We start from the raw sequence: 23,907 nt of genomic DNA on the forward strand, positions 1-23,907 counted from the left end.
ACAGGCGCCACTGCTTTTTTGTTGTGTTCTTTCTGTTCAGTGTTCTCAAAAAGCAATGTGTCAGTAACAGGGTTATCCAAAGCAAAGCAGGAAAATATGTGGGTAGAATCAGCCCTCCCATAGGCAGGACCAAAATGTCCAGGAATCAGAATCAGAGAAGCTGAGTACATGGAAGTCTCAGAAGTGCAGTAGGAGTGGCAGAGGATGGTCGGCGTGCTCTGTTGATCTGTTCTTCCTGGGTCCCACACGCCTTGTCCTGTTTCTGAGAGGATCACAGCTGCTGTGACAGGGAAAGCTGGGGTTTCTGTAAAGCAGAAGGTTCTTCACCAGTCACCCATGCATTGTCTTGGTGGGGGAGGCCCTGCCTGTGGAGGGTCTTATTGAAGGTCACATAGGTAGTGGCGGAGTTGCAACCTGAACGCAGCCCTGAATCTTTGCACTGAATTCTTTTAAACATCCACAGTCCCTTATTTCTTTCATCAAAGGTGAAGTTTTCTTCTTTGATTTTTTATTCGTGCCTGAATCTCCTGCCTGTCTCACCCAGTCTCTGCCACACCCTCATGTCTCAGCATCTTCTCAATCCTAAGGAAAAATAAAATCACTCAAGTTGTGTCTATTTTCATAAGATTTCTGTTTTGGATTTGATTTTTAATTGGACTACTAATGTGTGAGATTGCAAAGAAAAGAATTCAAATGAACAACCTTTCTGTATACGGTAACAGGACTTCTCTGGGTTCAACTAGAAGGTACATTTCCCAAGTATCTTTTAGACCCAGAAGGAAAGACTTTAAAAATGACTCAAAACATTTAGCACTCAATGACTGTAAGAAGGTTTTTTTTTTTTTTTACAGAAATATTGATGTGATTCAGGGAAACATATTAATTTAACAAATATTTTAAAGTACTGCCTCTGTTTGTCCCTATGAAAAACTACTATAGAAAAAATATAGGGAAATATACAGTGACAGTCTAAAGACAGAGCAGTTTTTTTTTGCCAGAAAGAATGTAAATTTGCAGAATTGTCACTGAGTTTTCAAAGCTAGAATTAGCTCTAAGTCTGTTTCAGGCTACAAGTGCCCATCCCTTGGAAAAGTATTGAGGCATAAATTGTTTAAATAAAGGTCACCTTAATTCTGAAATGAGAGTATCTGAGATACCTTGAGATGATTATCAGCAGAATCGTGTGAAAACTGCTCTGCTTCTCAGAGAAAAATCTAATAAAAACTTTAATATCTTCACCTAGTCTTGACTTGAATGTATATTGGAGATCATGCTTTAGTGAGATTTCAAAGATGGGGGGGGTATTATACTTATCCCTGGCTTATGGGAGCAATGGCAGTCAAAGGGTGACAAGAGAGAGGAAGGAGGATCCCTAATCCCTTTCTTCGCCAGCATCTCGTCCGCCATTCTGGGGACAGGCTTGGAAAGTTACCTCGTTTCAGTCTTCTGCAATGGACCTTGCGGAGATGAGACCTCAAGCCTCCTGTCAGATTGCTGCCCTAAGACCTCCCGCGCCGAATCCAAGAGCAAACGCCTAGCTGTTAGTGACACCGTTAGTCAGGCCATCCACCTTTGTAGAAATGGACTTTGCCTTAAGACCAACATTTGTGTTTAGAGATATTTAGATGTAAAATTGGAATATGTTTTTCTCATTGATTCATATGCTAAATTCTTTATATTATTTCAAAACCCAGTGGAGTTCGTAAACGCGCTTCCTTTTATTCAATACCAGTCAAGTTTTGTTTATTTACTTTTTGTCTTTTTGAGACAGGGTCTCTATGCAGTTCAGGCTGGCCTTGAGCTCATTTTGTAACCCAGGCTGTTCTTGAACTCACAGTGATCCTCTTGCCTCAGCCTCCCGAGTGCTGAGATTACAGGCATGCGCCACCGTGCCCGACAAAGTTTTGGAAGCATTTTGACTTTGTATAATCTTCTCTCACTGACAACTTACAGTATTTTTGTATGTCTCTCCCAGCATGCCACATACTGGAATGCCGCAACGGGACAGCCCAGGATGTCATAAGCACCATTGGGCAGGCTTTCGAACTCCGATTCAAACAGTACTTGAAAAATCCTTCTTTGAATATTTCTAGTGAAAGGTCAGTCAAAAGTTGAATCATTATTTGGCTTGCTCTCTATATATTTTAAAATGAATAGGATGGTTTAAAATAGGCTGATGTAATTAGTAATTTTCTTTTTTTTACTAATAGGTACATTTTCAATTCAAAATAATAGTGACGCTTCTTTTTCTTGCATTTTTTTGTGTACCTGCGTGCATGAGTGTGTGCGGTGCTAGGGATAGAACTCAGGGCCTTCACACTGAGCTCTATTCCCAGCCCTTTTTTATCTTGACAGAGTTACCCTGGCTGGGCTCACACTTGCAGTTATCTTGCCTCGGCCTTCCGTTCAGATTTGCCCAGATCTTTCCTTGCTTTGTAACAGGGTTAAAGGAGACACTAACAGTGAGAAGAGGTCAGTCCCGTTTCCCTACTGTTAGCACAGAGCTGTGAATTAAATATAAGAAAAATCTTCTCAGATTGGCTTTAACCACACTTTTTTTATTCGTCAGTAAAAACAAAAAAGCAAAACCAAAAACAAAGAGCAAAATCAGAAGAGTCAAAGGTCTGTGGTGGAAACCCCTGTCCCTTGCTGGTTTTAGGTAAACTGGTGGGCGGTGGTTCCCGGTGTGACCCAGCCACCTGGGGTCTAAGCACAGAAAATTTGCAGCAAAAGGGCCCCCTCGGGGCTGGTCAGCCCCACCACTGCGGGGTCCAGCGAGGCCTGCAGCCCACGCAGTTCATATCCATGAAATGAAGCCCTGGGTGCTTCAAAGTGCATTTTGCAGCCAGGCGTAGTGGTGCACACCTATCATCCTAGCACTCGGGAGGCTGAGGCAGGAGGGTCACTGTGAGTTCAAGGCCAGCCTGAACTATAAAACGAGACCCTGTCTCCGTGACAAGTCATTCTGTATGGCCCAGAGATCTCCCTTAGGAGGTGGTCTAGGTAGCAAGGGGAAGAGAGTTACTTAAAGCACTGATGCTGAATTTCCCCCGTGACACTTGCCTCTGGGTGCTACCTTTTCGTTCACGTGTCATGAGCCCAGTAGAACACGTGAGTTGTCAATAGAATCAGCTGATTTCAAAATGGTTTGATTTGTTCTTTTTTATGAGAAACTTGTACTGATAGTTTGGTGGAAAAGTTTCTTCCCTGTTCCACTTGTTTCTTCCCTGTTTCAGTTTTAAATCCCATTGCGTGTTTATGTAACTCTCCCCACTTGCCACACACGGTCCTTGCCTCCCTTTGTGGTTCCCATCCGCTCATCAGGCGCTGGGCAGACTAGATGGCTGGTCGGAACTCCCTCTCTCTTTTTAAATCTTAGCGTAATAAACTGGGCCAGGACCTCCACCCAAAGAATAACGTGTAAATTTTCTTTGAGTAAAACATTTCCCAAATGTGACAATTGAAGTATGCTGGAGATTCCCAGGGAGACTTTGCTTTTTTATGATCCTGAGGCAAAAGTGCCTTACAGTTAGGGAATTCATAATTGTCGTCATCATCATCATCATCATCATCATCATCATCAACCACTGGGGCGAGACAGAAGATGCATTTTGTGTGCTCACTCCACTCTCTGTCCAGAAATCTAGCCACACCACTGCTGCTTCTCACTGCCCTACACTCCTCAGATCATGTGGCCCCTCTGCCTGCACATCAGCGTGGACTCCTCCAGCCCAGCTGTAGTGCCTGCCTCCTCATCTTCCCGTCACTCACAGGCTCCCATGAAGCCTATGTCTTTGTTTTTGTATCTGCTCTATACTTCTTTGTCCTACACTTTTTGACATTGCTCAAGCTCAGCTGTAAACCTAACACACGAATGCACAGTTTTCCGGGATGATTTGCCCAGTTCTGATCCCTTTGCACCCCATCTCTCTGGGCTTCTCTTCTCCCTGGCAGTGAGGAGTTGCAGGTTGACAGCCACGCGCAGGAGGGGGAAGAGCACGAATATTACAACGAGATCCCGGGCAAGCAGCCCCCGGCCGGCGGTGTGTCTGACATTCGGGTCAGAGTGCAAACCCCAGAACAGACGGCGTACTGCCCCATTCGCTGTGAAAAGCTGTGCTACCTGGTAAGTAACGTTTTATTGTTCCTGGGACAGCAATGGGATTCTGCCCGGGATTTCCAAATGCTAGGTTAGAGAAAGTCCACCATGCCGGGCTGTGCACCCCTCCCGCCACCTCTGCATCCTCTGCTGTCCCGCTGCCCCCGCCCTGCACTCCTCCTCAGATCACGCGGCCCCTCTGCCTGCACATCAATGTGGACTCCTCCAGCCCAGCTAGTAGTGCCTGCCTCCTCATCTTCCTGTCACTCATAGGCTCCCATGAAGCGTATGTCTTTGCTTTCGTATCTGCTTTGTACTTTTTTGTCCTACAATTGTTGAGGTCTGAACTCTGCTTGACAGCTTGATAGACATGCCTTTTACTGCGGTGAGCAGTCCTCTGATCGCTGAACCTGTTTCCCTGTTGGTGTAGTCCACATCTGACGGTACCATCTGACATCTGTTGGCTGCCTTTTCTTATGGAGATCTCTTCTGTCAGCGTGCAAAACACTTTTATTCTGCCATTGTCTCCCCAAATCTCTAGTTACTGCTCCTTCTTTTTCTCTACCTCTCTGCCTTTTCTTCTTCCTTCGTCCGTCTCATTTTGCTGTCTCTTTCTCTCCTTTCCTCCAACACTGCATGAGTATCGTCACAGGTGAGAACAGTGGAACTGTGCGGCAAAGGCTCACATACTCCCCGTCTGGATTCTGCAATGCCATTTCATTCTACTTGATAGCATTTTATCACATATGTCACCATTTATCATCTGTCAGTCCCTCTTATTTTGGACACATCCGTTCCAAAATCAACTGTGCCTTTTCTTTTTATATCATCATCTGTTCCTCCACCTCCTCCCTGGAAGCCCACACCCTGCCCCAGCGCTCTGCCCGGGCCACCTCGCCCCCGGTGTTCGCGCATCCTGCGCCTTCGCTGTCACAGCCCTCTCCTGGCCCTCCGGCTGGCAGGCTACATCGCAGCATCCCGCTTACTTGTCTGCGTCACGGTTGAGCTCAGCGTCCTCTCCTCGACTCCAGACTCTGTTCCTCTCCTGTGTCCCTGCTCATTAATGGCACGGCCACACTTCTGCTAACCCGTGGCCTGTCTCACGTTTGGGGACCTCTTATCAATCCCGTCTTCAAGACCTGGGACTGTACGTGAACATATCCAGGGAATTCACCGAAACGCTTCCATTTCTACTGCACCTTTGCAAGTTCTAGTCCTCACTGGGCCTGAAGATTCTGAAAGCCCTTTGCTGTGTCAGTCCTGTCCCTGTAGCCGGGCCGTGTGGTATCGTCACAGACACCTGCCCACGCGCGGGACCCGCCCTGCTCCGGGGCGTCTGTGCATGGGCATGGCTCTGGGTTAGGGCGGCTGAAGCCTTTGCTTGCATGAGGTTCAAGAATGAGACCTGAGCTTGGCACAACTCTGGGTAGAATGAGGCTCCTGGCTGTCAGCTCAGAATTAGACGGCGGCTGACAGTGTCGATAAAAATGTCCTGAAAATCGCTTTCTGGCTGACGCTGTGAGCCTGTAGTGTGACCTCCCAAGCAGAAGCAGAAACCCGGGGAAGGAGGATGGGGGCCGTCCCTGTGACCCCCGCCCCATCAGCCACCTCTGCAGCCCGAAGCAGGACTGAAAGCCGCGGACCCTCCCTCCCCGTACCGCGGCGTCTGACCTGTCCGAGGCTTCTTGTGCCTACAGGAAGGCGAAGGCTCTTTTATGTCCTCCTGGGAACTCGCAGGGGTTTTTTAAACACCTGTGAGTGTGTCCTGTGCGTGTGAATGCCTCACCGTTTGTTCTCCTTGCAGCCCGGGAGCTCCGAGTGCAGCAGTGTGTATGAGAACTGTCGGGAGCAGAGCAGGGCAGCAGGTAGGTGCGGTACTGCCCCATCTGTCCCCTCCCGGAGCCTTTTCGGTGATGCGCATGTGTGTGGTCCTGGCTCTTGGACACCTGGAAAAGCCAGGTGCGCATGGGGCGAAACCCGGAATCCTTTGGCTGCAGGCTTCCCGGCGGCTCGGGTCACAAGTGTGTCACCTGAGAGGGCACCGCAGAGGCTCACAGCCCTTCCCTGCGCTGGCGTCCCCTGCCTTGCTGTGTGGGGTCGTTCACTGCGGTGACAGCGTGGAATCGCCCTACGGGGCAGGGTGCTTTGTCTGCTCAGCGCTCGGGGAGCGCCCCCTGCAGGAAGAAGGGGCAGTAAAGGAATAGGAAAGCTGATGCCCGCCAGAGCCCTCATTCCACGTCCCAAGAGGAGTGAAAGACACCTGAAAGGCCAGTCGCGGCCGGGCCAGTGTACCTTGTGCTTCAGGCCCTGTAATCTGATCGGTGCTTGTGGTCGTTGGTGTTGGGCGAAACTGTCCACAGCCAAGTGTGGGACATCAGCCGTCAGATCGGAAATGTATTTCCGTAAAAACAGATTATACTGTCACTTAGTCATTTACTCTTTTTTTTGTTTGTTTTTTCCGGTACCGGGAATCGAACTCATGACCTTCCGCTTGCCGGGCAGGCGCTGTGCCGCTGAGCTAAATCCCCAGCCCCAAGTCATTTACTCTTAGAAGTTGCGGAAAATATTTATTTGGAAAGGGAAGTTTAGCTTTGGACTTTAGAACCAGAGTGCAAAGGACTGAAGAGCAGGGATAAAGTAGCGCAGAACAGTGGGAGAGCCCTGCCTAAGGACTCAGATGAGTAGGAAGCTGCCGCCTTCGGACCCTTTGGGTTTCCTGTGCAGTATTATTTTAATGTGGCAAGCACATGTGAGGATTTATTGTTTGGAGCACAGCTCTGGTTCTCACTTTCCCCTCTCTGTCCATAAAAATAGAGTGATGGCCTAAGGCAGTATTTTTAACTTCTTTAAAAACGTGAGTCCTAGGGGTGGGGATAGCTCAGTGGCACAAGCCTCAGCCTGGCAAGTGTGAGGTCCTGAGTTCGATTCCTGGTACCAAAGAAAAAGACACCTAAACTGGGTGTGATGGTGCACGCCTGTAATCCCACTGCCACTCTTGGGGGGGAGCAGGGGTGCCGAGGCAGGAGGAGCCCGCAAGACTCTCTTTCAGATTAAAAAGCTCACAGAAAGACTGGGGATATAGCTCGGTGTGAAGGCTTTGGCTTGAATCCCCAGTACCCAAAAAACAAGACAAACACAGGGCTCCTTTTGACAGAGATTAAAATTCCATGCTATTCTTCCAAGTTATTTAAAATTCCAAACTGATTGTTAATAATGTGACAAAATGAGCTGAATGAAGGGTGCGGGTGGGGTCTTCTTACAGTCATGCTCTCCAGAACCTATAGTTCCCCTCACCCTCCTGCCCTTCCCGCTGAAGCTCTCTTGGGAATCCCTGCTTATCATGCTTCTTGTCCACGTTCCCACTCAGCAACAGCTCACGCGATGACCCCGTGGAGGTCCTGTCACACTCGGGCTCTGTGCGAGGTGCTGGGGATGGGAATGCCACTGGCACTTGTGTGTGTGTGTGTGTGTATACACGCGCGTGTGCGTGTCAGCCGGCAAGACACACCTTCCACAGAGGCCAGCACCGGCCAGAGGTGTTCCAGAGCCCAAGATGTGATGGGAACGAACAATAGGGAAAGCTAACTCAGTCGGGGTTATAGGAGGTCTCCCTGAGGGAGAGGAAACCAAACCAAGACCTGCGGCTGATGGGAGCCATCCAGGTGCTGTGAAGGAGGACACCGTGTTAAAAAACTGCGGCCAGCACTGCGCACGTACCTGTGATGGCGCATTTGTACTAAAGAACGCAGTGGCGGGGTCCGGAGTGGCTGGGCGGAGGCACTGCTGCTTTTGTGCAGCCCTCTGGGATGGTGAATTCGACGTGGCCGACCCAGGCGCGCTGTGGTGAGGCACAGGCGGGTCAGTGAGTGCAGAGAAGGCCCTGCGAGCGGGAAAAGGAGCATGTCTGGGACTCCGCCAGGGGGGAGAGGGCAGCTCGCCCTCCCCTGTGGGTGGGCAGAGGAGCTCTGGGTCGAGACCAGGCAGTGCAGATCCCACGGAACGCGCCTGGGCAGATTCAGCCAGGCTTGGGCCCTGGGCTGGCAACTGCGGAGGCTCCGCAGGCCGGCCTGGGTGCGCTGTTCACTCCTGGGGGCGGGGAACACAACAGTCTGTCTCTGAAAAAGACAAGGCAAATCTAGGCTTTAAAGATCCCTTTGAACCTCTCGGTTACAACGAGGCAGCAAAGGAGGAGCTGCTACAAAAAGCAGAATGCTGACTTTTAGTCCTTGATTTCTTGGCAGTGATCTTGGGGCCACTTTACATTTGTGAAAGCAAGTTGCTTAAAGAAGGAGATACAAACGTGGTGTCCTGTGCAGCCCTCTGCCTGGAGACGGCCACGCCCCCTCCGGATGTCCCCCTACGGGGTGTGACAGGAAAGGGCCAGCCCCCTGAGAGGGAGCCGGGAGGGCTGGCCGCAAGCTCGCAGTCTTGGTCTGGGCGTCCCCTGCTCGGCGTGCTCTGGGGTCCCACCCCGCGATGCACAGAATCCTAGCGCTGGTCACCGAGGCGCGGCATCCAGATGAGGCCTGTCCTTCCGGGACAGATCAGAGGCGCTTGCGGACCGAAGTCCCAGCTTGCACGGGGCGTGTAGACCAGACACAGTGCAGACCTTGCACAGATCGTAGTGGAAGTGAGAGGCCTGCTGTCTGGTAGTGTGGGTGTCCCAGGTTAAGGGCAAACTGCCAGGAAAGCAGAAGCCCCGTCCAGTCTGGGGCCCAGGGATGGGGCGCTGGGGAGGGAGGGCTTTGAACTGACCGTGAGGCCGAGGGCGATGGAGAAGGGGTGAGGCGAGCAGGTCCTCAGAAGCTGGGCTGGCTTGCGGGGAGATCAGACGCGCACAACTGGCGCGACCCTGGCCCTGGCGGAGGCTGGGAGAGGAGGGGGAGGGCAGCTGTGTGGGCGTTCGGGCAGCGCCCATGGGGATGGGAAGCGGAGGCAAGGTGGCCGAGATGTAGGGTCAGATTTACAGTGTAAAACTTCGTCTGCCCCACCCACCCCCTAGACTGGGACTGAGCAGGAGAAGTGAGGCGAGGGGCGGAGGTAATTCCGGTAGAGCCCTTCCCCCGGAGAATAGAATTAAACACCAGCCCGCGGTGCAGAGCTGAGCTTGGCAAGAGACAACGTCAGGAGGAGATGGAAGCCAGACTTTCCACTCCTGAGAATTTTACTGTAGTCATTCATTTATTTTTAATGATTTTAATTCATAGGAAGAATTTTGAATTAAGTGACGGACTTTTGGAAGGGGTTGAGCAGTTAATACTCAAGTTCAGTGTGATAGGTGCACCTTCCTGGTCCCCGGCCCCCCCTCGGGGCAGAGACAGTGGCCCTCTGCCTGCGCGGGCTCTTCCTGCCGCTGGTCTCCCGTCTGCTTCGGAAGCAGTGAGTCAGCTGAGGCACGGGGCAGAGGGCAGGGAACCCCAAGGAGAGGCGGTTCTTCCTCTGAGACCGGTGCTTTGCTTATCTTGACTTCACGGGTCCAGTTCACAAGCCAGTGTTCAGTCCTTGCTCGTGGTGGGCATGACTTCCAGCTTCCTGTGCGTTCTCCAACATGACATGCTGTCACCGAGCGAGACTATAATGCCCGGCTCACTGCTGGTCCCTGCAGGTGACGCCCTCGAGCGAGGGGCCCAGGCCCAGCGAGATGCTGCCTCAGCGAAACCCTCGTGTCACGCGGATCTCTTCGACGACCCCTGCTACATTAACACGCAGGCGCTTCAGAGTGTGCTCGGCTCCGCTCGAAATCGAGGCTCGACCCAGCCGTTGGAGAGCCCGTGGCCCCGTGGAAGTAAGTACTTCCTCCTCATCTGTGATAGTTTCCTGGGTGTCTTTAACCTTGGAACTCAATTCTCTCTCAGTTATTGAGACCAGAAGTTCCAAAGCAGGTATCAGTGGGGTGGGTTTCTTCTGGAGCACCGGAGGAGAACTGCTTCCAGCTTCTGGCAGCTTCTGGCAGTTTGTGGTGTGCAGGCACTCACTCACCGTGGTCTCCCGTGGGTCTTCACATCCCCTTCTCCCGGCTCTCTGAGTCTCGGGTCCTCTCCACTCTCTCTTACAGGACCCAGTCGCTGGGTTTTGGGTGAGATGATTGTGTGAGGTAGGCTCATCTCACCTTACTTCAAGATCCTTAATTTAATGACATCTGCGAAGACCCTTTTGCTAAATTAGGTCACATGCCCAAATCCCAGGGGTAAGGACTTGAACATCCCTTCTTAGGGGCCGCTATTTAACTCATCAGACTCACTTTAAAGAAGATTATTTCCTTCCTGTTTAAGAGAGATAAAAGGATTCTTTATCCCTCATTATGGAGCACAAGTTCATGGAGATATTTCGGGTTTCAAGGTTTTATCACATTGAGTTTGAGTATTTCCTTCAAATATTTTGAATTTTTTCTCCTTTTTGGCTCCTGCCTTGTGCTTTGCTGAAGGAAGAGTTGTCAAAGCCAGAGGCTAATTTTGAATTTTGTGCATGAGGAACGATGACTGCTATTGCTGTTCTGTTTAGTGGCGGCGCTCATTTTATTCATTTCAGAGCTCTCTGATAAGTCATCTACATGGCACTAAAATAAGATGCCGCCTTTCCTCAGCCGTATACTGTGGGTGAAATGCAACAAGACAGACATCAGGCTTCTGCCAAGGTGCTTAGGGGGCAGATGCATAAACAAGAACATAAAGAAATAAAAGCAAAAGAAACCAGAAGCCTACAGTCAACTGAAAAATAAACAAAAAATGCTTTTCATAAAATATTGAAGCTGGTTGCAGTGATGCAGAGACTGGCTTGAGGTCAAGTTTGGTTTGCTCCAGAGTCAGGAAGCCAGTCCCTGAGAAAGGCCTTTCACCAGCCCAGGGAGTTTCTCCAGGCTGCTACACGCAACTGTCCAGCTAGTGTGGCTGCTGTGGCAGGGCTAATAGGAGATTTTATTGAGCCTGAGCTCCAGCAGATTGCCCTGACTCGCTAGGCCAGGAGAGGCCTTCCTGTCAGCCAAGTGGCCGCCATCTTCTCTGGAAGCAGACGCTGAGATGGGGCCTGGAATGCGGGCCTTCGTGAGCGTCAGGCTCAGGAAGCAGGAGAGGAAGTGGGGTGGTGGAGCTGTGGTGGCTGCCTCCTAAAGCCTGCACCAACCCCACAGAGGACGGGGCTTCTGCTTTCCTGGCATGTCATGTTGGAGCCCGTGCGGTGTCCAAGTTCTCTTACGCTGGGAACTCTGTGGAGCCCCAAATCTGTCGGGACTCCAGGGCGGATAAGCTCTTGGGCCACTGAGGCCGACCCTGAATGGCTGGTTGGCAGGAGGATGACTTCTGCGTGTGGCGCCATTGGCCCTTCCTTGGAGGGTAACCTGTGCGTCTCATGGCAGCTTGTCAGGGGGAGGAGGGGATACGAAGTGAATTCACATTCCTGCAAGGGGTCTTCACAGTGTCAATTTGGAAAATCCAAACTGATCCGAGGCATTCTTTGATTCACAGCTTCAGTCTCTATAACCAAGTCTTCAATGTTAAAAATATTTATAACTCAAGCGTAGAAACTGCCTTTTGTCATAGAGAATTTAATAATAGGGAAAGGCAAAATGAATCCGTAGCAAAATTCCTATCCATAGGTGAGCAGTACTTCTGGCACGCCCAGCACTGCAGTGTCAGTGGTTTTCCCGGCCTCCGGCCTTCCTTCTGGCAGCCTTTCCTCTTCTCTCTCCTTAGTGACAGCGCATTTCATGGCTGAGGCCACTGTACCCTCTGGATGTTCCTGTCCTATCAGGACTTAATGTATCATAGTCCTCCTGGGCTCCTTGCTGCCCCCTTGAGGTGAATTTCAGCCTCAATCCCTCACTCCTTCCAAAAAAAAAAAAAGTCCAACTCCAAAAGCATAAATAATGTTGACTTCAGGAAACTTTGTGAAGAGAAGGAACAAGATTAACTTTACACATATTTTCCTATAAATGTTTTAAATGGATCTCTCATCATTTCCTTATCATAGTAGTTCCTCCCATCTCATTCCTTCTTCCTGGAGAATCCTCTTCAGGCCAACCTCAACTACAAACCACGACCCTGTCTCAAAACAACAAGAATCCTCTAGCCTCTTCAGGCATACTTAGCCTTTTTTTATCCAGACAAGAGCTGACTGATACATGCAATATTTGAAAAGCAAACCAATACAAAAACCAAATCAAAGCAAACCAGAGCTTTGAGCCAGTATCTCCTAAGCCTGCCCAGGGTCCCTCAGTTCATCCCGTCACACTGCCAGGGTAAGCAGCGTTCTGACCCGGTCTTTATTCTTGCTGCACGTGGCAGAAGGGCACCTTTAGTTGTACTCTCTAGTTTTTTCACCTACTCATTAGTAATTTCAGCCTAAGCTGACGTAACAGAGGAATCTCTCTCCCGGTCCAGTAGTGTGAAAAGGACCGAAGTTTCTTCCTCTTACCTCATGACTCAAAGATTGGCAGCCTGGGGCTGGTGCAAGGCAGCGCTGCCAGTGTCAACACCTGGCTTCCATCACTGGCTCATGGAGGCTGCTTGGGTGCGCCCGGCACAGCTGTACTCAGCCAGTAGGAGGAGAAGGCGGCGAGTGGACACACAGCCCTTTAAAGAACCTGCCCCAGAGTGATGGAGTCGTTTCTTCCCACTTGCCACCAGCAGCGCTTAGACGTGGCCATGCTGCGCCTGCGAGGAGGCTAGTTACCCAGGAGCCCTGTGATGTCCTGAAAGGGAGCGTGCTCGTTGCTACACCTCTGCAGTCTGCGTCCTCCAAGGCAGCTGTCTCTGCTACCACGAATCTTTCCACCTCTCAGGTAGCCACCGACTTCTCAACGTAGACATTTTCGCCTTCTCCTCAGAGGGGCTGTTGCACACACCCCCCCACAGTCACGGCATTCGGGATGGATGGGGTTCTCACCGTCTGCCTGTCTGTCCCCTCCGCGCTGACCCTTCATGGTGGAGTGAACAGGAGTGAGGCAGCGACACTTCTGTGGGCTCACAGGCACAGAAGGGAAGCCCGGGGCGGTGCGGGGTGCGCGGCAGCCTCTGGTCACACCCCAGGCGCCTGCGGTGGACCTTCCCTCGGCTGGAAGCGAGGCTGTAGTTTGCCTGGGCCCTGGCTCTGCCCTGTGGGAGGACCCTGGTGTCCCTGGTCGTCTGCGGGCCTGGGCCCGGGCCGTCCCTCTGGGGTGTTGCCATGCTCACCCTCCGAGCCGGCGGAGAAGGCCTTTCTGGGGGCTTTGCTGCTTTGCAGCCCACTTGGAGTTGCTGTGGCCCCAGAGTTTGGCGTTGGCCTCAGGGACCAAAAGCCATACACAGGGAGGCACTGTGATTTCTTTGGTGATGTAGTTGTTCAGAAACAGTGGGGTTCTACCTTATTAGGTTAGAGTCCCATCCACATGAAGTTTTACATAGCATTCCTTTATTGTCCTCTTGGTTTTTGTTTTGTTTTGTTTTGTTTCTTTTTTTTGAGACACGGTCTCACTGGTAGTTCAGGGTAGCTTTGAACTCACTATGTAGTGCAGACTGACCTCAAACTCCTGGCAGTCTTCCTGCCTCAGCCTCCTGAGTGTGGGATTACAGGGATGCGCCATCACACCTGGCTTATTATTGTTCAAAGGATCTACAGGAAGATCTCCTCCCTCATTCTTGTTATTGGGAATTTTCTCCTTTTTTACTTGATCAGTTCCCATTTAGGTTTATTGATCTTAATGATCTGTGTTTCCAAGGTACTCAGGTTTTGGTTTAATTTTCTCTATTACTGCATTGATTTCCATTTTCGTCTTTATTATGAATTACTTGTACTCTTTGGATTAAATTTTCTCTTCTTTATCCATCTTATTCTACAGCATCTTATTCTATAAGCTTTATTTTTTATTTCCACCATGAAATGTTTATTCCACTTGCCCCTTCATGTTCGAGATAAGAGGTCTAGCTTAATTTTACTCACAGGAGTCAACTTTCCAAATACTACTGAATAAATAATCTGTTTTGCCCCAGTGCCACCCTTTAGTTGAGGCTCCTCCTGTGTACGTGAATCTACCAGGCAGCTCACTGTACTTCTTCCCCTGGGCCATGTACCTGCCGTATACCAGTGTATTAATTACCATGTACTAGTTGCTACGGCTTTATAATATGTCCTCATAGATGTGTAATTCTTCCTTTAGATTACAGATAATTTTCTCTGGGTACTCTCTCAGCCTCAGGCTTTAATGTTTTATGTCCACATTTTTCTATCCATTTTTAGACACTTTATGGAGATACATGGATTTTTCCTCTCATTAATCAAAGAGATTTATATTTCATAGCTTTCTTGCAAAACTTTCTGTTGTGCCATTTTCACACACCCGGTCAGCCACAGTAATGAACTGTGTACAGATTTCGTACTTGAGAGCCAGCCTGCTCACTCAGATTTAACGGTAGTTCCAAAACCAACACCCCGAGTGCTTTTGTGTCATCCACAGACATGCACAGAGCAGCACAAACTTTGAGTCCTCTAATGCGCATGTCCCAGCCAAGGTCAGACGAGGAAAAGCTGTGCCTCCTCGTTCCGGTTCTCATCCTGTCAACAAGTGTCCTTTGGAGGTCTATTTAGTGCCCCACTTTTCATGTTTTTGTGCTACTTGCTGGTGATTCCCTGTTTCAAGTGTCCCCAAGCACAGTACTGGAGAGCTGTCTCCTGTGTGCTGGAAGATTGCTGTGTGTGTTACAGAGAAAACATGTGTTGCAGATAAATGCTGGTTGACTGAATTCAGTGCTAATTAGTATGTGCTAAACATGGTGACTTTAGACATGAACCCACACACAAGAAGATTGTATGTCTGGTTTGACTCAGCCTTACAGGAACTTTAACCCTGTGTTTCTCTTAGGAATAGTAGCAGAGTTTTCACTAATTCAGTGTTTGTGGCAACTTAGAAAACGTAACCCCTGCAAATAACCAGAATTGATGGTATTTACAGTTCTTTCTAATAGGAAATGGAGTCTTAGTATGAGAAGATAAAGGGTAGGTTTCAGAAAAACTGAGGCTAGTCCTCCAACCCTGATGTATCTTTGTATTTTTCTGATTATATCTTTCATTATGGGGCTATTGTGACTTTTGTATGTTTTACTCCCCAGGCAAGTTTTGCTTTTGCTTTTTGGTGGTACTGAGAATTGAACTGAGGGCCTTTTCCCTGAATTACATCCAGGGGCTTGCTAAGTCACTAAGTTGCTTAGGTTGGTCTTGAATTCATTGTCTTCCTTCCAGAGATTCTCAGGGATTATAGATGTGTACCACCATGCCTGGGCCATAGATAATTTTCTTGTCTTCAATTCAAAGGTAGTACAGATGCTTACAAAAGAAATTCACATAATAAATAGTGTAAAATGAAAAGAATAAAAATAGCTTCCCATCCCCTAATACCATATCCAAGTCCCTAGTCATGAACAATTTCTTCTAACTACTTTCAAAATGGTAATGCATGCCTGTAATCCCAGCACTCGGAGGCTGAGGTAAGAGGATCATTGTGAGTTTGAGACCAGCCTGGGCTACAAAGTGAGCTCAAGGGCGGCCTGAACTGGAAAGAGAGACCCTGTCTCAAAAAGACAAAAAAAACCTGTTTCAGAATGGTAATGCATGGTTAAGTACTATTTATCTACCTCTCCATCTCCTTTAAAGATTAAATGAAAGCTTTGATAACTCCGTTTTATACCTTCTTATTTCAAATTTCTGTTTTAGAGTTATCTACATTAGCATGTGATCTTCACTTTTGTCAGCTGCTGCATGGTATTCTATTTTATCAGTGCATCATAATTGATGTGATCAATTCTTATGAAAGGAGATTTAAATTTTTCCAGTCCTTTCCTAGTATAATGATCAATGCAACTTCAATCAATACAGTGGTCAATTCTGCTTTTTAAAAATTGAATTTGTCACGTGCCATATTTCCAGATCATACTAATTTTTTAGAATGTGTCATTATTCCTTTCTTACTGAAATTACTTGCAATTGTTTAATTCAGATTTTTAAATACTTTATATACTTTTTCACCCTTGAGCTATATTCTCCCGTTTAGACTTTTTGTCCATCGGAGTGGTGTGGATATGGATAACCATATCCATCCTGCACCTTTGTGAAGTTGTGATTGGAATAGTGTGTCTTTAGTTGCTATTAGGAACTCTAACATGACACGGTGACTTTCTTCCACCATTTATGTCACCTTTTGAGGGGTGGAAAGTTTCATTGAAATCTAGAGTGGCACTTCTTAGCTTTTAATGCTTCTAAGAAAATAACTCAAGACAACAATTTATTAAATTTTCTATAGAAATTATATAATAATTATAATTAGATTATGATTATCATTCTCAAAGTCAACTCTGTATAAGAAAAGTTACAAAATAATGGATAATACACCACAGTCTTAAGAGTGATTATGTTTAATGAAGGCACCATACATGATTTTCTTTGTTTTTCTGCTTCCCAAATTAAAAAAATTTAGCAAATACAATTTTTAAGATTAAAAAAAAATAAAAGACACATATTCTGCTGTTAGCAGAATTCGATTTTCAGCAAATGTTGGAGCGATTGAACTTTCTCAGCACAGTGGGTCTTGTGCTTGGGCTAATTTAGGAAACTGTGTCAGGAAGACATTGTCCATGTTCTCTGGCTGGCCCACGATCTGTTGCCTTTTTTCAAGATGATATAATGTCTGCTTCTGTTTTGTTTTGTCCTTGTCCCAAAGCTCTTCACCATGATCTCATGATAAACCAAAATCCATCACGCAGTAGGATGTGTGTGCCAACACATGTGCACACATGCGTGGCCTCGCACTCATGCATACGTGTCACGTGCCACGCACACACACAGGCACACACAGAGCCCTTCCTTAGAAGTTCTCCATTGTGTCTGAAAGCGGGCAGCACCAAAGCCAACTACAATATCATTCATCAAGTCTGGACACATTTCATTAGGCTTTTTCTGGCAACAATAGAAACACTTTATTATTTGTAGAGGAAAATTATTTCCAGTCAGTACATTTAAAGATATTTTTAAAAGCTATTTGAGACTGCTGCATCATGACTGTGTTATGCAGAAAGAAGCTCTTAAGCAGGGGCAGAACTGTAACATCCTGACAGGAGAACTGCACCATGTCTGCAGGGCCCTGGTCACCTACACCAGTGACTTCATGGAATGGTTCTCTACAAGTTGTGGAACTTAAGAGTCGGGTGAATTTCTTGTTGCTGAGATCATTGCATAAGGATACAAACACTCATTCGCATTAGTAAAATAAAGACTAGTTTCTAAGCAAAAGATGCTTTGCATTTAAAACACAAAGCTTGTTTTTATAGTTATTTCCTGGTAAATTCCTATCAAACACTATGAGTTTTCCCTGAACTCAACACAAGAATTTATACTGTTACTGTGGAGATGCTGTGCCCTATTCTGATAGCCCTGTCATGTACTGGGGACCGTTGTTTGGTGCTACAGAGGCAGAAGGTGAGGCAAGTTTTTAAAAATGGAAATAGTTTCATATCCATATGGTGATTGTTTCAAATTCTGTATCAGGTAACTCACATGCCTCCATTTCTGTAGGAAGAGTTTCTGGACACTTATCACGTTCCTTTCTCTGGACCCTATTTCCCTACCTCTTGGTGAGTCTCATAGCTTGTGGTGGGATACAGCCATCACGACTGTGTTATGCAGAGCTTTGTCCAATAATCTACATTAGCACATGATCTTCACTATTGTCAGCTGCTGCATGGTATTCTATTTTATCAGTGCATCATAACTGATGTTATGAGTAATTACACTATTACAATGATTGTTAGCACTGTGAGGATCAATAGCACTGCGTGCTGCCCCATGTACTTTCCCCTTCGCAGAGCTCTTGACTCTGAACAACAGTTACTCTACAAGGCCCCTGGACATGCTTAGGCCAGGCCTCCTTGCTGTATGCTTCCTTTTACCTCCTCAGCTCTGTTTTATCCATGTAGGTGAATAGGCAACAGAGAGATCCTTTAATAGGAGTGCTAGGAGATTTAGCAAAGCTTTAAACTTTTTGGTTGAAGAATGTCTAAAAGCACATTAGAAATTTGTCAGTTCGTTTAAAGGGGGAAGGGCAGGCATGATGGTGCACATATGTAATCCAGTGCTCTGGGATGCTGAGGCAGGAGGATCACAAGTTCAAGCCCAACCTGGGCAACTTAGTGAGAACCTGGCTCAAAATAAAAATATACAGAGCTGAGGATGTAGCTCAGTGTGAAGGCCCTGGATTCAATCCCTTGTAGCATAATAGAAGCTAAATGTTAAGAAGTGGGCACAACCCAAAGTTTCTGTTCCTATTTTGTGGAAGGTATCTGTAACTCAGGTCCAGCATAGGCCTCTTCATCTTTCACTTGCTGCTCCAGGGACATAAAAGCAGCTCACACGAGGTGGTTCCATCTCTCACCTGAAGGAAAGCTACGCCTGGGCATTGCCTTTGTGCTGACAGATGCCAAGAGCAATGTTTGGATCAACCATTAAGTGGAGTGAAAACAGGACCTCATTTGTGTCCTGCACGGTGTTGTTTCCACAGTGCCTGGCACGCAGTAGGACCTCGAGTTCTGCTTGCTGAGTGAGCGGAGGGATGGATGGGCAAGGAGGTAACGCGGTGATGTCTCTCTGTGTTCTGACTTCAGAGGCCCCGGAGACCGTTCAGCCAGGTGCCACAGCCCAGCCGGCCAGCTCCCATTCTTTGCCGCACCTGAAGCAGCAGCTGTGGAGTGAAGACTGCTACCATGGCAAGCTGAGCAGGAAGGCAGCCGAGAGCCTTTTGGTGAAGGATGGGGACTTTCTGGTTCGAGAGAGTGCAACATCTCCTGGCCAATACGTACTGAGTGGATTACAGGGCGGCCAGGCAAAACATCTTCTGCTGGTGGATCCCGAGGGCAAGGTACTGTGGGTTTCTCCTTCCACATCCCACATCATGTTGTTCTGTTAGGCTTTCTTTGGATGGCGCCCGAAACCTGATACTGAGTGGTGTTCAAGGCTATGTGTTTATGTTTTCCCGAACCTTCAGCTGGGGCAGGAAATGCTAAGCAAAAGCCGAGGGCAGGGTTTGTGTAGGAGGCCACCCTGGAGTAGCAAGGAGAGGACAGCCTCTTTCTGCCCTTCTCAGTCCAGGCGGATGCATTAAGTGAACACCTACTTTGTGGAGTACAGAGACTCTCTTCTGACTCTTGCTCATTATCACCTAAATGGGTCTTGCTCATAGAATGCTTATAATTTCGTAAGCAGATGCTTAAATAGTTATAAAGTGAGGCACAACGAGATAAGGATGGTTTGACCGAGCATCAGAGTGTTTATCAAGACAGGGCGATTGTTCTGGTTGAGGCAAATTCAGAGGCTTATTATTATTATTATTATTATTATTTTTTTTTTGGTTTTTCTCTGGTACCGGGAACAGAACTCACGACCTTGCGCTTGCCAGGCAGGCGCTTTTGCCGCTGAGCTAAATCCCCAGCCCCATTCAGAGGCTTTTTGTAGGGTCTGACACATAAGGTAAACCCTGGAAGAGAGCAGAATTTCAAAAGGAAGTGTGGAGTCGAGGGCAGGAGCTGTGGGCGCAGGCCAAATAATAGGATGGTATCTGGTCAATAGATGATACAGGGCCAGAGCCGAGCATGCCTTAGACAGGTAATGATCCTGGAAAGGTAGGTGGGAGGCATCATGTGAGGCGGAACAGAGACCGAATGCCTGATTTGCAGACCTAGTGATATTGGCAGTTTTGGAGGAGGAGAATGATAAAAACCTAATGTGAATTGTGACGTCAGCAAGAGGAAGTTCCAGCGATGACATCAGAAGAGAACGTGCTAGCCCTTCTTGCCCATCGGAGACTGACTTAACAGTTCTCTGTGGACCCACATATCTTTATGAGAATTCCAGAACCTGGTTGAGAAGTTGTACACCCCAGGTGGCACAAAGCCAAGAGCCATCATGGGGAATTTGGTAAGAAGAGCGGTTTCACTCTACCTACAGCAGCACAGCTCAGTGTGGGAAAGGATGATCTGACTCTGGTCTTTTCCCCAGACGGGGCAGAGCAGAGGGGAGAGTGTGCATCCCCAGGTCCACATTTTCAGAGGGCTGCTGGGGGTACTGCTTGGTCTCGTCTCACATGCAGTGCTCATGGAACCAACATCATTTGGGGGCTGGGAGCTGCTGAGAAGAAAGAAGGGGCCTGGCAGCGTGCTGCAGCCGGCCTTGCTCAGCGCCCCAGGAGCAGTGCGCCAAGTGAGGCTTTTGCCCCAGCAGCGAGAGGCGTGAGGTGTGCATCCAGAATTCTGGCTTCTGAGAGTGCTGCCCGCTGGCCTGGAATCTTGCCTGACTGTCATGCTGTGGGAAGTCAGCGTGGCGTGGATGTCCAGTAGCTGCTGAAGAGTGAGGTTGTTTGCTGCTGCAGCGACCAAGAACTTAGACACTACTGAAAAGCACCAGAGAGAGCAAGGGATTATAAGCTTCTGGAGACCGGCCAGCCTCTAACTGAGAAACTGAACGCACAGGCCCAGAGAAGTCACATCTCCCATCAGCAATGTGAGAGGACCCCAGGGTCTCAGCCGGGCTTCTTCCTGAGGGTGTTTCCACATATGAAACTGGGTGCAAAGGTGAGAAAGATGGCTGTATCCCAGCACAAGCTATGAGACGCACCAAGAGGTAGGGAATTAGGGCCCGGAGAAAGGAACATGATAAATGTCCAGAAACTCTTCCTACAGAAATGGAGGCATGTGAGTTACCTGATACAGAATTCAAAACAATCACCATGAAGATGTTGTATGAGTTTAAGAACACAATTCATGAATAAGATGAGGAAACAAACAAAGAGAAAAAAAATAGAAAAAAGAATCAAATAGAAACTCTGGAGCTGCCAGAATAGAGTAACTGAACTGAAAAATTTACTAGAGGAGTTCAACAGTAGACTTGATCAAAGAGAAGGAAGAATCAGTGAACTCAGAGATAAGTCTTTTGAAGTTACCCATAGGAACAAAAAGAAAAAAAGAATGAAGAAAATCTAAAGGACCTGAATGCATTATAGGCATTCAAAAAGGAAAAAGAAATAGAGAAAGGGGTAAAAGTTTATTTAAAAATAACTGTTGAAACTGGATTCAAGAAGCTCAGTAGACACCACTTGAGGATTCCAAAGAAATTGACAACAAGGAACATTGTCATTAACTCATCGAAATCAAGGATGGAAGCTGAAGGCAGGAAGAGAAAAGAAGGCTGTCTGTACAAGAAAACTCCCTTAAGTCTGTCAGTGGGTTTATCATATCTTCTACAATACTGTGAGTGGTCTTGGTATATTCAAAATGCTGAATGAAGAAAAACCTGTCCACTAAGATACTGTTTCTGCTACAGTGATCCTTCAAAAATGAAGGAGAAATGAAGACTTTCTGTGGTAAACAAAAATTGAAGGAGTTTATAACCACTAGACCTGCTTTACAGAAATGGGAACTGGCGTCCTTCAAGATGAAATAAAAAGACGCTAAACAGTAACATGAATGCATGTGAAAGCACACAGCTCATTGATAAAGGTAAATATACAGACAAAGAAGACTGTAACACTGTGATGATGCTGTATAAATAACTTAATTCTGGTTATATGAAGTTAAAAGACAAATATAAAAAACTAAAATAGGTTAATGGATATTCAATATGAGAAGATACAATTTGCAAAATCAACAGCATAAGTTGTGTGTGTGTGAGGTGAAAATATAGAATATTGGTGTGGCATTAAAGTTAAGTTGTTATCAACTTAAAGTAGATTGTTATAAAATGTTTTATGTTAGCCCTGTGGTAACTACACATAAAATAACTGTAGAAGATTCACAAAGGAATCAAAGCTTATCACCACACCAAAAAAAAATCAATGAAACACAAAGGAAGATAGAAAGAGAGGAAGAAACCTGTAACATAGGCAGAAAACAACAAAATGGAAAAAATTATTTCTTCCCTAGAAGTAATTTCTTTAAATGTAAATAGATTAAATTCTCCAATCAAAAGCCAGAGAGGCAGAGTGTATTTTTAAAAAAAGATCCAACTGTGTGCTATCCAGGTGACTAGCTTTAAATGGAACTACACATATTGGCTGAAACTGAAAAGATGGATGAGATATTCTACACAAATGATGGTGAAAAGAGCAAGGGTGGCCGTGCTTATATCAGACAAAATAGACTTTTAGGTAAAAAAACTTCCCCCAAAAGAAAACAAGGACATGATAAAATGATAAGAGGATCAATTTATCAGGAAGAGAAAACGTTTATAAATGTGTATGAATGCCAACAGCAGAGCACCCAAATATATGAAGCAAACATTCGTAAGACTAAAGGGAGAAATAGAACGCAGCACAATAGTACAGGGGATTTCAAGCTCTTTTGTTAATGAAGGATAGACTATTAGACAGAAGATTGATGGGAAAACAGAACTTTTTTTTTTTTCCCCCGGTACCAGGAATTGAACTCATGACCTTGCACTTGCCAAGCAGGTGCTGTGCCGCTGAGCTAAATCCCCCCCCGCCTCCGAGAACTTGAGCAAAAGTGCAGATCAAATGCCTCCAAGAGCTGTATTCAGAACAATGACAGAATGAAGACTGAAATAATACCAAATATCAGCAAACGGAACAAGTTTAACAAATTGAAGATTGAAATCACACCAAATATCAATAGACTAGAACTAAGACTAGTGGTAGAAGCAAAATTAGTATTTTCACAAATAGTTGGAATTTGAACAACACACTGTTGAAGATCCAGTAGCTCAAAGAAGAAGCTAAAAGGAAGATCACAAAATATCTGAAGACAAATGAGAGCATTATGGACCAGGATTCATGAGATGCCTGCAAAAGCCCTAACAAGAGGGAAGTTTATAGTGATAAAAGTCTACATAAAAAAGAAAGAAGGTCTCAGAAATTGAACTCTGTGCTCAAAACAAGAATTAACTAAGCACAAATTTCATAAAAGGAAGTAAATAATTAAGGTTAGAGAATGTATCAGTTAGTTTTGCATTACTACCCAAGGTAGCGAACTTTATAAAGAGAAAAGTTTGTTTAGCTCAGGTTGGAGGCTGGCTGTGGACAAGGTGTAGTGGCGACTGCCCCTTGGCTCTATCACTTCATGGCACGATGGCCATGTTGGCTGCACGTGCAGGGACAAACCAATAATCACATCTCAATCCAGGAGCAGAGAGAGGAGGGTGGGGCCAGAGCCAGGCCTTACAGCAGGCCTCTTGTGAGAACTATCAAGGAGTCCCCCGAGAATGGCCTTCTGAGGGCGTGCTGCCAGTGGCTGAAGGACTTCTCAGTAGGTCCACCTCCCAGAGGCTCTGCAACACCTCCCAGTCATGCCAGCCTGGGCACCAAGCCTTTAGTCATAATGGGTCCTTGAGGGTTGCTCAGACCATAGGCCAATCACAGCAGGGAAGGGTAAATGAAATAAAGAACAGAAAAGTAACAGAAAAAAGTCAATGTTACTGAAGTCATTTTTTGAAAGTGGCAACATTTTGGCTAAGACAATTAAGAAAAAGGAGAAGACACAAATGAAATTGAAAATGAAAGGAAATAGCTTACAATGGATGCTACATAATTAAAAGGATTATGAGACTACTGTGTACAATTGTATGCCAGTGAATTGGATAACCTAACAGGAGCAAATGAGGAAATAGAAAATCTGAATATTCCTAAACTTGTAAGGAGATTGAATCAGTAATAAAATATATGCCAATAATGGCAAGCTTATTGGTGAATTGTATCAAATATTTAAAGAATTAGCACCAGGCCTTCACAAGCACTTCCAAAAAACTGGAGAAAGGAATGCTTTATCTCATTTTAGAAGGCCAGTATAATT

The 23,907-nt window shown here is 46.8% G+C and overlaps 1 protein-coding gene across 1 annotated transcript in view; it reads left to right on the plus strand.

Annotated features, from left to right (window-relative positions):
- The window catches only part of Shc4 (SHC (Src homology 2 domain containing) family, member 4), a 111,144-nt gene that overhangs the window by 82,242 nt on the left and 4,995 nt on the right, over positions 1–23,907 (plus strand). The window contains exons 7-11 of the mRNA XM_005376697.2: positions 1,976–2,099; positions 3,955–4,126; positions 5,904–5,964; positions 9,705–9,884; positions 18,718–18,971. Coding sequence (XP_005376754.1) covers positions 1,976–2,099; positions 3,955–4,126; positions 5,904–5,964; positions 9,705–9,884; positions 18,718–18,971 — 791 coding nt within the window. The remainder of the gene's footprint in view (positions 1–1,975; positions 2,100–3,954; positions 4,127–5,903; positions 5,965–9,704; positions 9,885–18,717; positions 18,972–23,907) is intronic.

The sequence above is a fragment of the Chinchilla lanigera genome, unplaced genomic scaffold (genome assembly GCF_000276665.1).
Source record: "Chinchilla lanigera isolate Chin_1 unplaced genomic scaffold, ChiLan1.0 scaffold00008, whole genome shotgun sequence".
Taxonomy (NCBI): Eukaryota; Metazoa; Chordata; class Mammalia; order Rodentia; family Chinchillidae; genus Chinchilla; species Chinchilla lanigera.